General features: G+C 41.1%; 1 protein-coding gene across 1 annotated transcript in view; it reads right to left on the reverse strand.

Moving 5' to 3' along the window:
- Positions 1-2,221: 2,221 nt before the first annotated feature.
- Cc2d2b (coiled-coil and C2 domain containing 2B) overlaps positions 2,222-15,308 on the reverse strand; it is a 101,280-nt gene continuing 88,193 nt past the window's right edge. The window contains exons 31-35 of the mRNA XM_045148424.1: positions 13,433-13,567; positions 13,014-13,136; positions 7,442-7,500; positions 4,691-4,868; positions 2,222-2,430 (exon numbers count right to left, since the gene is read on the reverse strand). Of these exons, the coding sequence (XP_045004359.1) occupies positions 2,242-2,430; positions 4,691-4,868; positions 7,442-7,500; positions 13,014-13,136; positions 13,433-13,567 (684 nt within the window). The 3' untranslated portion in view covers positions 2,222-2,241. The remainder of the gene's footprint in view (positions 2,431-4,690; positions 4,869-7,441; positions 7,501-13,013; positions 13,137-13,432; positions 13,568-15,308) is intronic.

Raw genomic sequence — 15,308 nt, forward strand, 5'->3', positions numbered from 1 at the left:
GTCTATAGGGTACAGGAGACAAGAAAGACATTCAAATCCAGGAAGTGATGGATGAAGATATAAAAGGATGGAAATGAAAAGGTTAGGACATGCACATAAAGAGCAGAGAATGAGAACTAAGAGCCCATGTGACTACTGGCAAGAGATGAAGTGAGACCAGACTCAAGAGCTTTTGTAACTTAGTGAACTTTAGGCAGTTGCAAACTGTTACTTTTACTTTTAAAAACATGTAAATGTATGCAAAAGACAAACTATACATATAATAGAAGACTGTATAAAGTAACTAGCAAATCTCCCCTTTCCCCTGCCTTGTTCTTCCCAAAGGCACCACTACCACCATTTTAATTTGTTGTACCCTTCCAGAAATATCCAGGTTTTTATGACAATGCATATATGTAACTCCTTTGCCCCATTTTTGTGTAAATGGTAGCATAGTACATGCCATATTATATATCTTATTTTTATCACAATATATTCTGGTGAAAGTTCCATAACAGAACATTCAGAATTCTTGACAACCATATTCTCTTGGATGCAAAGTGCTGGAAGTCAGAAGCCCTGGGCTCTGGTTCTGTTTTAGTTACACATTTCTGTTCATATCCACCATCAATGTCCTTGTCTACAGTACCATCATCTCCCACTCACACTTGTATGAACTTATCATGTCATATTACCACTGTGTATGTCTTCTAGAATATTTAACATCTAGCAGTTGGAGTGGTTATAAAAGGGTAAAACATACCCATAATGAGCATGATATGGCAGAGTTGAGTATGATGCAGAATGTTAAGGATAGTTCCTATGCTGTGTTTTAAAAATAGGGACCAGCTGGAGTTTGTCTGCAGTGGCTAGAGGCCCTGGCATGCCCTTCTCTTTCTTTATCTGACCCTCTCTCCAAAGCAAACAAATAAAATAATCTATCTATAAGCATATACATATGACATATATATATCTCAACATCTTTATATATATACATACACTTGGGCAATATAGTACATATATGCATATACATATATAGATACATAAAATTGACACATTAGCATGTATATTATGTTTTTATTTAGTATACATATGAAAAATATTATAACTAATACTTTCTTTAAATTGATGATGAAAGAGTTAACTAAAGAATAAAGATTCTGGTTTTCTGGGGACATTTTGCACCTGGATGGGAATTGTTCGAGAATGGCAAAATGATTTGTGACTAACTGAGCAAAGGGAAGAAAGGTGAAGAGGCTGATGTGGGGCCTCACAGGCAGGAGTACAATGCACTGTGACGGTAATTAAACCTGAATGAAGAAAAAAAAAATAGGGACCAGGATATGTAGATAATTATAATCCGTAACTTAGCAGAAGATATTCCACATTAAAATGCCTTGTAAGCATTTATTTCTCTATAACATGGACATGACTGCTATATTTATGTGTCTTACCCTGGGTCACAGGCTGAGGCTGATCTGTAAAGGTGATGTTGGATTAGATGAACATGTAACTTGATAGACTGAGTAAAGCAGCTTGCTCTTTTTAATATGGGTGGTTCTCATCTCATTAGCTGAAGGCTTGAGTAGAATCAAGACTATCCTTAAGTTAAAGGGCTTTCTTCTTCTCTAACTTCTTTAAGCTGGGATAGGTCTTTTCTGGTCTTTAGAGTCACAATGAAGTTGGCTTTTCTTATATCTTGAGCCTGCCTTCACTTGGACTTGACCTTAGGTATCTACTTGAGTCACTTCTAGCTGGAATTGTACACATCAGCCTTACCTCAGGAGTGTCAACATTCTGGAAGACACATTCTGGTTTCTTACTCAGCGGTGTATCAGAACAGCCTGAAGAGCTTGCTGGAAATCCTGCAGGTTCTAGAGCTCCACTCTCACATTATGATTCAGGAGGTCTTTGGTGGAATCTTCAGTTTTTAGTAGCTTCTCTAGGAAGATTCTAATGGAGGAAGTATGAGTTCCACAATTTGACAACAGGCCAGACTTGCTACTTCTACAGAATAAAACCTAATGTAGACAGTGGAACAAAACAGCCAGACTGTTTGGAAGGTCCTTCTGGAATGGGTATCTGGTGAGGAGACCACCTAGATTTGTCTTCAAAGATGGAGGAGTAAAGTGGTCACCATAGATTGGCTTAGCACTTAGTGAACATATGGTTAGCCAACAAAATCCCAAGGTGCCAAAGAAGTTTTGATAGCTTCCGGTCAAAGGGACAATAGTAGAGCCTTTTCATTTCCCTTCTTCTGCTTCACTGATGTCGGACCAAGGAAGCCAGGCAGACCCACACAGATAATATGCTGTTTGGATATGGGTGGATATATACAGCTAAAGCAAATTCTGTCTGGGGAAATTCAGAAGTGTGAATTCCAGTCTGATACACAGCATCAATAATTGACTGTACATCAGTATATGGCATCTGGATGGGAAATCCTGTGACCTGGAACAAGGTTAGAACACATAAGCCTACATTACTGTCCTGGAGGTCATCTGGGATTACTGTTTGCAAAAAGATCACCGAGGGTCATTGATATGGTAGTCATAAAGGAATAATTTGTGGCTGCTGATTCTATTCTAGTGCTCATTCTTTACCTACATGCATAACCCCAAACAGCCCTGTGAAGTAGGTTTGACTATAACCCCCACTCTACAGTGTACACACAGGTCAGTGTGACAGCAGAACCTGCACATTTAACATCCTTACACAAACTTGTGCCCTCCGTGTAGCAAACTGTCAAGGAAATGACTTGATCATGCAAAAGAGGGATTTAAGCAAGAATTTTGGAGGTATTTATTCAATAATAGCTAGCTTATAGTTATTAAGTGACTATTATGTGATACTATTGAAGGACTATGGAACATGGCTGTAAGTGAAATTACTTAATAATACACAGATGACAGTCATAAACCTCTTTTCAGTTTTACATTATTTACCTCAGGGGAATTTTTCTGATTCTTAAATCTGCTTCCATGCTCTTCCCATGTAGTTGAGTAATTCACTGTCCTTTTTAAAAACTTACTTAAAATATTTCATAATTATCAATTCTCTGATCTTTTTATCCCATGTCTGTGAATGGACACAATTTTGTCTTTATTGTTACTGTCACAATTCTAGTGCCCAATACAAAGCCTTGCACAGAATGAAAACATTAGTATTTTATAAAAATTAGGTGCTAGGTGCAATGGTATTAACTTATCTACTCCTCACTACAACCTCAGAACAGATAACCATGTTTATGCCTGCTACTCAGTGGGGTAGAAAGTACAGCTGGGTTAGGTGACTTGCCCTAGATCAAAGCTACTGAGTGGAGTGATTAAAATAGGATTCTTCTTTATTTTTTTTTATTTTTTTTTTTTGCGGTAGAGTCTCACTCTAAGCCAGGCTGACCTGGAATTCACTATGTAGTCTCAGGCTGGCTTCAAACTCAGCAATCCTCCTATCTTGGCTTCCCAAGTGCTGGGATTAAAGACATGTTCCTCCACACTCAGCTAAAGTAGGGTTTGAGCCCAGGCTGCAGGGATCTGGGCTTAATTATTATTGACTATATATTATTAAGTAGATAATTTTACATAGAACTCCAAGTTTTAAACATTGGCTTATATTTAAGTACATTTTGTTTATCTCTTCAACCCTCAATTTCTACTAAAGGCAAGGAAAAACAAAAACATCATCCTTCATGAATGAAAGCTGCCTACAGATTCGCCAGCCTCCCTCAGTAGCTGCAACACTCAAATCCCAACAGATTCCTTACTTCCTTCTGTCAGGGTGTTCTGCTGGGAGACATCTAGCTTACTGGATGGCAAAGGGAAAGATTCTTATTCTTGTTTTACTGGGGTTTCTAAGAATTCACTGGACCAATTAATAGGGGAGGGGAAGTAAAAGGATGCCTGGTGCTGGGGTTAGGGTAAAAAAAAAAAAAGAAATGAAGACTCTGTCAAAATATCAAGTGCCTCTTCTATTTGTTTATGGACTTGCTGGGTGAGATGCTGGTTTCCTATCTAAGAGGCCAATGAGCATAACAGGGGAGGTCAGGAGACCAAGCCTGGGCTGGATATAAGGACTGGGAGTCATGTGCATAAGGAAGGTACTGAAGCTTGCCTGGACTCCTCCTGCCCAGAAGCAATGCCATAGAGTTCGATCTATTACTAGAGATTACTTTTCAGTGTTTCAGTCACAGGGCGTGTTCCTTCTGGCATCTTGTTTTAAAGTTTGCAGTTCATGGGCTGGAGAGATGGCTTAGCGGTTAAGCACTTGCCTGTGAAGCCTAAGGACCCCGGTTCAAGGCTCAGTTCCCCAGGTCCCACGTTAGCCAGATGCACAAGGGGGCGCACGTGTCTGGAGTTCGTTTGCAGAGGCTGGAAGTCCTGGCTCGCCCATTCTCTCTCTCTCCCTCTATCTGTCTTTCTCTCTGTGTCTGTTGCTCTCAAATAAATAAATAAATAAAAAATTTTAAAAAAAAGTTTGCAGTTCATAAAGCATAAAACATACAACTGGTTCTAAGAAAATGTCATGTAATGTGGGTATCAACTGATCATTACATTTGGAATCTTTTGGTCTATAAGTAAATTTGTTTCAATGCCCAAACACCTATCTTCCAAGAACAAGAGAAAAGACATTTCAGAGATACTCAAGATCGCTATTTGCCAGTTAACAACATAGAAAAAACAAATGTCATAGATGTTTTGAATCATGTACAAACCCAATAAAATTGTTGTAGTTTTTCAAATTCACTGTCTTCTTCAAATGAAACAAAACTTCTTGTGTAAAGTTCTAGTTTAGGAAGAATTTGTCGCAAAATAGAAGTACATTGTCGATTCCAACGTGTTGGGTGTTTAGGTCGCCATTCCATCATTTTACACTTAAGAGTTCTTTCAATCCTAAAGTAAGAATGCAAAAATAATCTTGTAACAAAACACAACTCATTTAGTCAAAGTTGAAAGAATTTTGACACTTCAAGTGTGAGAATAATGCTTTGTGGGCTTAGAAGGAAACATCAACAACTTGGGGTGCTGGCCACCATTCTCACTGATCGAGTCAGGGAGAAATAGGCATTTGGTTGGCTCAGGAAGACCAGACACTTTCATGGGTAGCCAGAAATTAGGTCTGCAAAACACAGCTCTTCCAGACATGGACTGTAAGCAACAGACAATGCTTACTGTCTAACTAGAGGGCTGACACCTCTATTCTTTTGTTGTTGTTGTACATGTGTATATGCATGTATTCATATCTGTGAGTGTGGGCATGCACATGCTATCACAGTGTTTGTGTGAAGGTCAGAGGACAACCTTGGGCATTGGTCCTTACTTTCCACCTTGTTTAAGGAAGGGTCTCTAGCTGTTGTTTATACTGTGCCACTAGGCTAGTTGACTTGAAAGCTTCTGGGCGATTCTCCTAGCTCTGCCTCCCATCTCACAGTAGGTGCCCTGGGATTATAAAATGCCACTGTGTCTGGCTTTAACATAGGTTCTGGGGATCCAAACTCAGGTACACAATGGATTGGCAAGGATTTATCTACTGAGCCATTATTTAATTTATTTATTTGAGAGAGAGAGGAAAAAGAGAGAGAGAGAGGGGCAGATAGAGACAATGGGCACACCAGGGCCTTCAGCCCTGCAAACAAACTCCAGATGTATGTGTCACTTTGTGCATATGGCTTACGTGGGTCCTGGGGAATTGGCCCTGGGTCCCTTGGCTTTGCAAGCAAGTGCCTTAACCACTAAGCCATCCCTGCAGCCCAACAGCTTGTCTTTTTTTGGGGGGGAGGGTTCAAGGTAGGGTCTCGCTGTAGTTCAAACTGACCTGGTATTCAGTCTATATTCTCAGAGTGGCCTCCAACTCATGGTGATCTTCCTATCCCAGCCTCCTGAACACTGGGATTAAAGGCATGTGCTACCATGACTCCTTTGACATAGGTCAGTATGTTCCCCTCCCCCCAAAAATTACTCTTTCAAAAATTCATGTTTGGTAGGGAGTGGTATTATCAGGATGAGATTATTAGGTCAGTTAATTTGGTAAGCAAATCAGGAGGGAATGAACAATGGACTTAGTTTGACAATCAGTTTTTGCCATACTAAAGAGATTTGGACCTGAATATTCAGTCCCTATAACAGTGCCTAGTGCACACATGTGCTTAGGAGCAGAAAGGAGGAAAAAGAGTGAGTTAGTTGATCAAGTCCTTGTGGGATTGACTCTAAACACAGCAAAACTGCCTCCTCAGCTAAGTGCAACTATGCTGGCTGACACACACAGTGGGGCTCAACAGTAGCTAGACATCAGAATCGCCTATGGGGCCTTATGAAAACATTTCATCTCTTAGGCTGGAGAAATAGCTCAGTGGTTAAGGTGCTTGCCTGCAAAACCTAATGACCCAGGTTTGATTCCCCAGTACCCATGTAAGGCCAGATGCACAATGTGGCACATGTATCTGAAGTTTGCAGTAGCTAAAAGCACTGACATGCCCATTCTCTCTTTCTCTTTCTCCCTCTCTCTTATTGCCCTCTGCTTGCAAATAAATTTAAAAAAAATTTTTTACCTCCTGATATCACATCAACATGTGGTCTGGGTCCTTGGAATCTGTATTTTCAATAATTTTAGAAGCATTTCCCTACTGCATTTCTTCCTTGTTCTTGTTAAGAATTGGGAAATGATCCAGGCATGGTGGTGTACACCTTTAATCCCAGCACTGGGGAGGCAGAGGTAGGAGGATCGCTGTGAGTTTGAGGCACCCTGAGACTCCATAGTGAATTTCAGGTCAGCTTGGGCTAGAGTGAGACCCTACCTCGAAAAAAAAAAAAAAAAAAAAGAACTGGGAACTGGGAAATGAAGCGTGGAGATGGAATAGGATTGCATGCTAGTGGGAAAAAGGAGTGATAAAATGATTATGGTCATACTCTATTTTGATCGGTTGATAGTGGGTATAGGCCAGTTTGCTCTCTGAATGTGGTTGACTACAGGTCGTCAGAACCCAGAAGCTGCTGACACATCTGGAGTAGGAGTATGGCCTGCTACAAAGTCTGTCACCCTTTGGGCTTGACTGAAGACCTCCTTAGGCATTGTTTGGGGAAGTGGGGAAACCTAGGAGTGACAGTGTTGCTGGCTATTGATATCATCTAACTGGTTGTTTTTACCATACTGGGGGAGGGGAACCATGGGCCATTTGCCTTCATGTCCTCTTACATGCTAGCATTACAATTACCATAGGCTCAATAATCATCTATATCAAGGACTTTGCAACCATGGCCCATGGTGTTTTCTGGAGTTAGCTTAGGTGTGCATTGGTTGGTAGAGGGACCACTTTTCAATGTTTGTAGCAACAGATGGTGGGTCAATAGGACTAACCATTATAATCTCCCTTTTCATGCTTTCTGTTGCTGAACTGAATGGGTTTTGAAAGGCTGGGTTAAAGTACTAAACAGTGACTGAACCAGAGACTAGAGGAAGCACACAGTACCTGTTCTTTAGATCTTCTACCATGCTTTTATTAGTATCAGAATAAACTATTTCTTCAGGCTGAAATACAGATAACTGAAAGTTAGGAAGGGCTCTTAGACCATTTCTACATCAGTCACCCCATTACTGGGGGTTGGGAGGCGCTACCCAACCGAGTCTTTTGTGGCAAAGCACTTAATCTTGAAGTAAAACACAGAGCATAGTATTTCCTTTGATTTCCACACTGCTTCAACAGAGCATAGGAGGGGGGATGGATTTACAAAAGAAGATATTCTTCATGCATAAGGCAAACCTGCTAACCCTATTCATTTATTCAGACAGGCATTTGACATGCTTATTGATCCCATCAAATAATCGTTGGCAGCTGCACTGGTTTCTTCCACTTACTGTGACTGTGGCAAAGATTTTAATGTCTCTGTTCTGATTCTCAGTTGCTTCATCTTCAGAACAGAAACAACAGTTGCGCTTATATAGCTCTGGGGTCTTTGGATGCTTGTAGACTAAAGCAGTGCACGTAAAGCCTGGCTCATAAGGATTGCTCAGCGAACATCAGACATTATTAAATGTTACTGTGATTTCTAACCTTCTAACATGGGTTATAGTCAGTGTATATTTCTTATTGCTGACAGGAACCAATTCATTTTTTATGAGAGAAAGAGACAGACACATAGAGAGAGAGAGAGAGAGAGAGAGAGAGAGAGAGCGCAATGGCATGCCAGAACCTCCAGCCACTGCAACTGAACTCCAGATGAGTGTGCCACCTTGTGCACATGTGCGACCTTATATGCATGTGTGATCTTGTGCTTGCATCACCTTGTGCATCTGGCTTACATGGGACCTGGAGAATCAAACATGGGTTCTTAGGTTTTATAGGCAAGGTCCTTAACAGCTAATCTGTCTCTCCATCTTGTGTGTGTGCATCCTGCACCGGAGCACACACTTGTGCATGCACATACACAGAGACAATCCATCTCATACTCTCTCTACTCCACCCCTCCCACAGCCAACAGTAGAAAGCAAAAACACATTCTTCATGGCTTCTATTCTGGGCTGAATTCGCTGGGAGGTGAGGAGGACCTCTTTCAATTTCCCACCTAACCTAGGTCTGTCTTCCCAGCAGGCCTCACCAGGACATGAGTGAGGGGATGGGTTTAGAGAGCTTTGGATAATCCTCAACCAAGTTAACGGAGCTATAGGGATAGGGAGAGTTGATTCTCTGCCCTCTCTACCACCTTGACTTTAATGAAAATTGTGTAAAAGGGGAGCAACACTTGGTAGGTCTCTAGGTTCCCCAAGAATAGTCCTCAGAACAATCCCAAACATGTGAACTTGTTAGAAATACAATTCTTGGCTCTCTCCTCAGACCCATTGAACTGGAAATTCTGGGGTTAAGACCAAGCAGCCATGTAGGAACAAGTCGCCAGGTGATTCTGCTATCTGCAGTAGTTGGAAAGACACTGTAGTTACAAACAACCTCAGGCCTAGAGAGTTTCCCCACAACTGAGCATGGCAGGAGACTAAGGTCTGAATGGCAGTGTCACCTTGGAGGTGCCAGCAGCTACCAATCAGAACAGGCAAACTGGATCCCTGCCTTGGCAACTACCATCTATGCTACCATAGATTAGTGAGTCCCTTAGGGCCTGAACATGAGGCCTGAGTATGTTGACTTGTTAGGTTACAGGATTTTTGTTGTGTTACTATTCTTTCCAAAATTAATGTTCCTCAAAACTTCAAGAGGGTTTCTAGTTAACCTCAGCTGTGGATGCCCACACGATTCTCATGTAAACAGAAACTTGTGTTCTCAATCATGTACAACAGGCAGTGTACATTTAGATACTGTTTTATGCTGGGATGGATGTGGAAAGGCAAGAGGCTGAAGGCCATTAGTCACAGGAAAGAAATCAGTAGAGTGCTGGAGATGTAGCAGTGTTTGCCTTGAATGCACAAGGCTCTGAGTTCAACCACCACTACCACCAAAACCAACCAACCAAACAAAAAAACCACAACGAGATAGGAGTCAAACACCAACTGTAGGTTTTCCATTTATAAATCCAGTTTCTTAGAAGGTTGAGTTTTTACCCTGGGTCACCCTTAATGATTCTGGCTTATGACTGCCTTGAGGACAACAAGCCAAATCCCACCAGAGCTTGCTCACTGGCTGCACACCACCTGGAAGCGCCTGGAGGGACACTTCTTGCCACTGCAGGCTGCCCCTGACTTCCCCCTCCACAGGCCATTCCTCATGACCTTCAGCAAGGAAAGCTCTGCTCACACTTTCTCACTAAGTTTGTCAACACTTTTCCCAGGGACCCTTGCAACTCCCCACCCTCAGATCCTGCTCTGTGTTCCCCAAAACTCATTCCCATCTTCTGCAAGAGCGAAGATCACTCCATAACAACTGCTTGTTTCTTCCCCTAGAACATAAGGTCAAAGAACACAGAGATATGTTTTTCTCCTTGTAATATCTACATCAGATAGATCAGATAGATGTCATAGCAGGAAATCAATAAATACCACCTGAATGAACAAAAAAATCATACACTAAATAAGCAAAAACTTCATCTCTAAATAAATTATTCTCTCCCTAGGTCTCAAGACAGTGATGTTTAAGCTATAGTTGTGGCATTGGAAAAGCAAAGCAGGAGGCTGTAGTTGCAGTTTGCTCAAGAAAGATAAGCACATTTCCCCTTCCTTAAGATGAATTTCAAACAGGAAATATAAAAATACATATGTGTACTTGATCTGCACAGAGAAGGTTTGGAAAGACAAATAAGAAACTACTGGAGAGCAGTTATTTCTTAAAAAGTGATGGGATGCACCAAAAGGGAAAGAAACTCTTCTTTCTGTACCCTTTGTTAGTCATTGATTCCCCTATAACTATGTGCTCTTTTTTTATATAGAGAATTGCTTTGAATTTACAGACAGCAGAGAATAATACCATCTAGCTGACATACTACTCAATTATATTTAACCATTGCATTCTTCTACATTTGTTTCAGATTTTTTATTTTATTTTATTTATTATTTTTTTTAAATTATTTATTTATTTATTTGAGAGTAACAGACACAGAGAGAAAGACAGATAGAGGGAAAGAGAATGGGCGCCTCTGCAAATGAACTCCAGACGCGTGCGCCCCTTGTGCATCTGGCTAACGTGGGACCTGGGGAACCGAGCCTCGAACTGGGGTCCTTAGGCTTCACAGGCAAGCGCTTAACCGCTAAGCCATCTCTCCAGCCCCATTGTTTCAGATTTTTATTTGTTCCTTTTTTTCCCTTCTTTGCAGTTCAGGGGATTGAACCCAGGGCTGGTGAGATGACAGGCAGAGCTCTATCGCTGAGCGAGATGCGCTTACTTAGATGTTACTAAAAGAAGAAATTATACCCTTGGAGTTCTATGTATACTGCTTCCTGGCTTTGTTGCTTTTTTCCCCCTCTCTTCCTAAAGGTAAACTCTAACCTGAATTTGGTATTTACCATTCCCGTCCATGTCTTTATATGTCTAGTATATATACAAACACACACATATGGACACAATATGGTTTTAAAAGTTCACACACTTGATTTTATATTGTATGCATTATTCACATAATCTTCATTTTGCATAGCATCTCATTTTTATTTTTAATTTTTTTAATTTACTTAGAGAGAGAGAGAGAGGGAGGGAGGGTGGGAGAGAATGGGTACACCAGGGCCTCTAGCCACTGCAAACAAACTCTAGACACATGTGCCACCTTGCACATCTGGCTTACATGGGTACTGGGAAATTGAACCTGGGTCCTTAGACTTTGCAGGTAATCACCTTAACCACTAAGCAATCTCTCCAGCCCACATATCATTTTTAATATTCATTCGTGTGGATATGCAGTCAGTGGTTCTCAACCTTGACTGCACACTGGAAGCACCTGGAGAACTTGCAAACTTGATGGGTGGGTTCACTCTAATGCATGTACCAATTGGTTCATTTATTTTTCACTGCTGTGTGAAAGAGTTTATTGTATGACTATTTCAGGATGCATAAGCCAATTAATTGTTTCTAATTTCTTTTTTGTTTGTTTGTTTTGAGGTAGGACCTTGCTCGAGCCCAGACTGACCTGGAACTAGTCTCTGGCTGGCCTTGAACTCACAGCAACCCTCCTACCTCGGCCTACTGAGTGCTGGGACTAAAAGCATGTGCCACCATGGCTGGCAACTATTTCTAATTTCTTGCTATTTCAAGTAATTTCTTACTATATCAAGCAATTCTATAGTGAATCCCTATAGGGCATATGCCTAGAGTGTGAATTGGTGGGTCACAGGTTAAGATGTTGGGGCTGGGGAGATGGCTCAGTGAATAAAGCACTTGCTGCTACCCAGGCCCCCTGTAAAAAGCTAGAAGCCTTAGGCGGCTTCTATAACACCAGCATGCTGACAGTGAGGTGGGAGGTAGAGACAGAAAAATGTCCTGGGAACTCCCCAAGAACAACTACCACAGAGTGAAACTGAGAGAAACCTTGCCTCAAATGGGTGGAAAGGCAAGAATCCATTGAAAAGTTGTCTTTTGACTGCCACATGTGTGCATGTATACATACACACAATTTTAAAAAATTATTAAAATAGTTTAGTAAACATTTTAGAAAGTTGGGTGTGTTCAACTTTCCATATAGTATTCCAAAATGTTTATAGGAATTTACGTTCCTACCATTTCTCTGCCTTATTGTCAACACTTGTTATGATCATACTATTTTGCTGATTTTATGCATGTGTTCGTGTTTTATGATTTTACATTATATTTCCCTGATTATGAATTAGGTTGAACATTTGAAGTACTACATCTAAGTATTGCCTTTAACTTTGTTCTCTCTTTTCACTGTTTTTCTTTCTCTGTCTCTGCTCATAGTTCCTCAGTGGTAGATATTATAGTCGCCTTCACGCTGCCATAGTGTGGCCCTGAAACCCGGAAGTGCTGCTGAGTATGCCACGGGTCTGCTGGCTAACCCTGCTAGAGATGAGGCAGCTCCTCATCTCCTGCCTCTTGAGTCCCAGGCAGTGAGTCTACAGGGCTTTCCCCCATCTCTTTTCAAAAGCCGGGGAGGAGGAGCCCCATCATAGCTCCTATTTCCCAAGTGATGCTTGCTCTGGCCCCTGGACTTGCTGAAGCACTTTAGACCTCACTGTCATCCCTGATGTAGCCCCACTCACTGGTAGTATTTCTGTCCTGTTTCCATTCCGTGCATTAACTACTAGATGCCAGATAAGCATATTTGTTCATCAGTTTTTATAGTTGATTGTCACCATGAAAGGCTAGGTCAAAGTAAAAACATATCATTTTGAACATTCTATGCTATCATATGATGAAAAAGTTAAATTATAAAGTCTAAATTCACACATGAAGTACCAGTTTTTTGGTCAATTCTTTTTTTCCTGAAGAGGAAGGGGTCAACATAGGCTAGATGGAGAGACCTTTTTTTGTGTGTGAACATTACCAAATAATTCAACAAGCACTCAACATAAAACCTAATAAGAGCTGTCACAACCAATGAAGATTAGAAGCAATGGTAACTCTCACATAGACACCAGAAGAAAAAAAAAAGTACCTGTATGCTTTGTGCTTTTGCTCCCTGAAAATTCTTTGGAAGTAACTGTTTCCAGAAACTTTCTTTTGAATAGTCAAAATGTACAGCCATTGGTGTATTATTTTGTTGAACATTAAACCAGACCTATTAAAACATTAACAAATGGTCAATCAGTCTAAGCCTATAAGATCACAAGGCACATAGCTGGTAAGGATAGAGCAACATTTTACAGCCTTACTACTGAACAATGAGGCAGAAGCAAAGGGAGGCTTTGGCAGGACAGCCTCAGTGCTTCTCATCCCTGGAGGCCTTAAGGATGAAAGGTACCAGCCCCAAGCCCCCAGTACTACTGAACACCCCTGTCTTCAAAGTTCCTCAGTGATTCCAGTGTAGACTAAGGGTGACTTAAATAACTTAAAATATTTTCCCCATATACTTACATTTCTATCATCAAACAAACAGTCCACACTTTGTAAGGGACAAAATGGATCAAACTGCTTATGACATCGCCCAGTTGATGGGTTCCAAAGCAAATATTCATTAGTTTCTTGAGTTAATACATAAGCCACATGACCCTGTGTAAGAAAAAAAGATTTAAAGTCATATTGGTGTGTCTGATGATGTGGAAACTAATTATTCTGATTGTAAATGTTGTTTTTCAGGATTTTAAAAATTGTTTGCAAAGGAAAACAACAATAGCCAACCAACCAAACAAAAGTCCTAGAAGTTCTCTGGCCTGAGATAGCACAGGGCTTCAGATGAGAGAACTGGGAGCCAGTGGCACTGGATGTAGTTCACAGGGCACCTCACTGGCAGCAGGGCATGCTGTCATAACAAAACCAGCATGGGCTGATTAGTGTTTTGTCATCGTGGTACTTTAAATAGATGGCCCCCAATAGATTCAGGAGTTTTATTCAAGCTTGTAACTTGGATCTCCAGCTGTCTGTGGGTGGATCCTTGGGTCCAGCCCTAAGGTGTATTTGGGGAATCCTAGTCTAGGTATGCAAAGCGCCTGAGCTTTGCCTGGGGTTCCTGGGGTGTGCTTGCTTGCTGGTGATGGCTGCTTCTTTGTCTCTTTCTGTCTCTCTCTGTGTGTCTCTCTGCGTGGATCTGGCAAAGCGAGCCAGCTTCTTCTACCATTTTGGAACTTCCCCTGGATCTGTAAGCTTCAAATAAATCCCTTCCTCCCATAACTTGTGCCTGGTTTGGAAGTTCATCCCAGCAACATGAAGCTGACTGCAACAGTCACTTTTGTCTACTTCATACAGAGATTCTATGGAGACTAGCCCTGCTTTGTTTAAAATATACTTGGAGAGTGAGGGTGAATGCCAGGCAGAGTTAGCAAAGAGACACTGACTTAAGGCTCAGAGTGAATCATTAAAGTTTAAAAACTACTAATGTTAACTTGAGAACTCAATTTCAAATTTGAAGGTAAAGTATACAGGATGCTAGTCCAAGGAATCAGACGTAGTCATGTCATTATTTTGCTTTGTGCATGCCTTTCATAGTGTAAGTCTTTCACAGCACAGAATAAACATTTCAAGTGATAATAATATTTAACATATATTATCTATACTAAGAATGCCCACTACTTTCCTCACTGTACTTTACTCTCAATTCTGTGAGGATACAACGGTTATTATATCAGAGGTCACGGTTAACAGTAAGCAGCATGAATGGCATGATTCCACTTTTGTGAGGAAATAATAGACTCAGAAAAGCAAAGAGGGCTGAGTCCAGACAGCAAATGAAACTTCTGAGTTTTAAACCCCATCCCACACTCACAGTCTTAACACTAGGCAGTTCACTCAGACATCCTAACCCCTCAGCTCTTGCTTTCACCTCTGCTTGTCTTTGTCATAGTACATACAATCTGAGGTCAAACTTGCCTCCCATGGAATAAACACCTTGGACTTTGTGGGCATATTTAATTATTACTTAGTCTTTGGTACATTTTGCTAAGTTCCAGAGAAGTGGTTCACAGGTACAAAGGCAACTATTGTTGAAATCTTGTCGAGTATTCACTGCCACCTGGTGGAAATAAAAACTATAGCAAGAGATAAAGTAGTGAATAGCCATAGGCTTTTTTGTGTTGTGGTTTGTTTGTTTTTCTGGCCAAGGTCTCACTTTAGCCCAGGTTGACCTGGAACTCACTCTGCAGTCCCAGGGAGACCTTGAACTCATGAAGATCCTCCTACCTCTGCCTCCACAGTGCTTGGATGAAAGGCATGTGCCACCACTCCCAGTTTTTACCTTAGGCTTTTGACTAACAAATCTAACAGAAATAATATGCTGAAGGAACACAGAAAAATAAGT

The sequence above is a fragment of the Jaculus jaculus genome, chromosome 1 (assembly GCF_020740685.1).
Source record: "Jaculus jaculus isolate mJacJac1 chromosome 1, mJacJac1.mat.Y.cur, whole genome shotgun sequence".
Lineage (NCBI taxonomy): Eukaryota > Metazoa > Chordata > Mammalia > Rodentia > Dipodidae > Jaculus > Jaculus jaculus.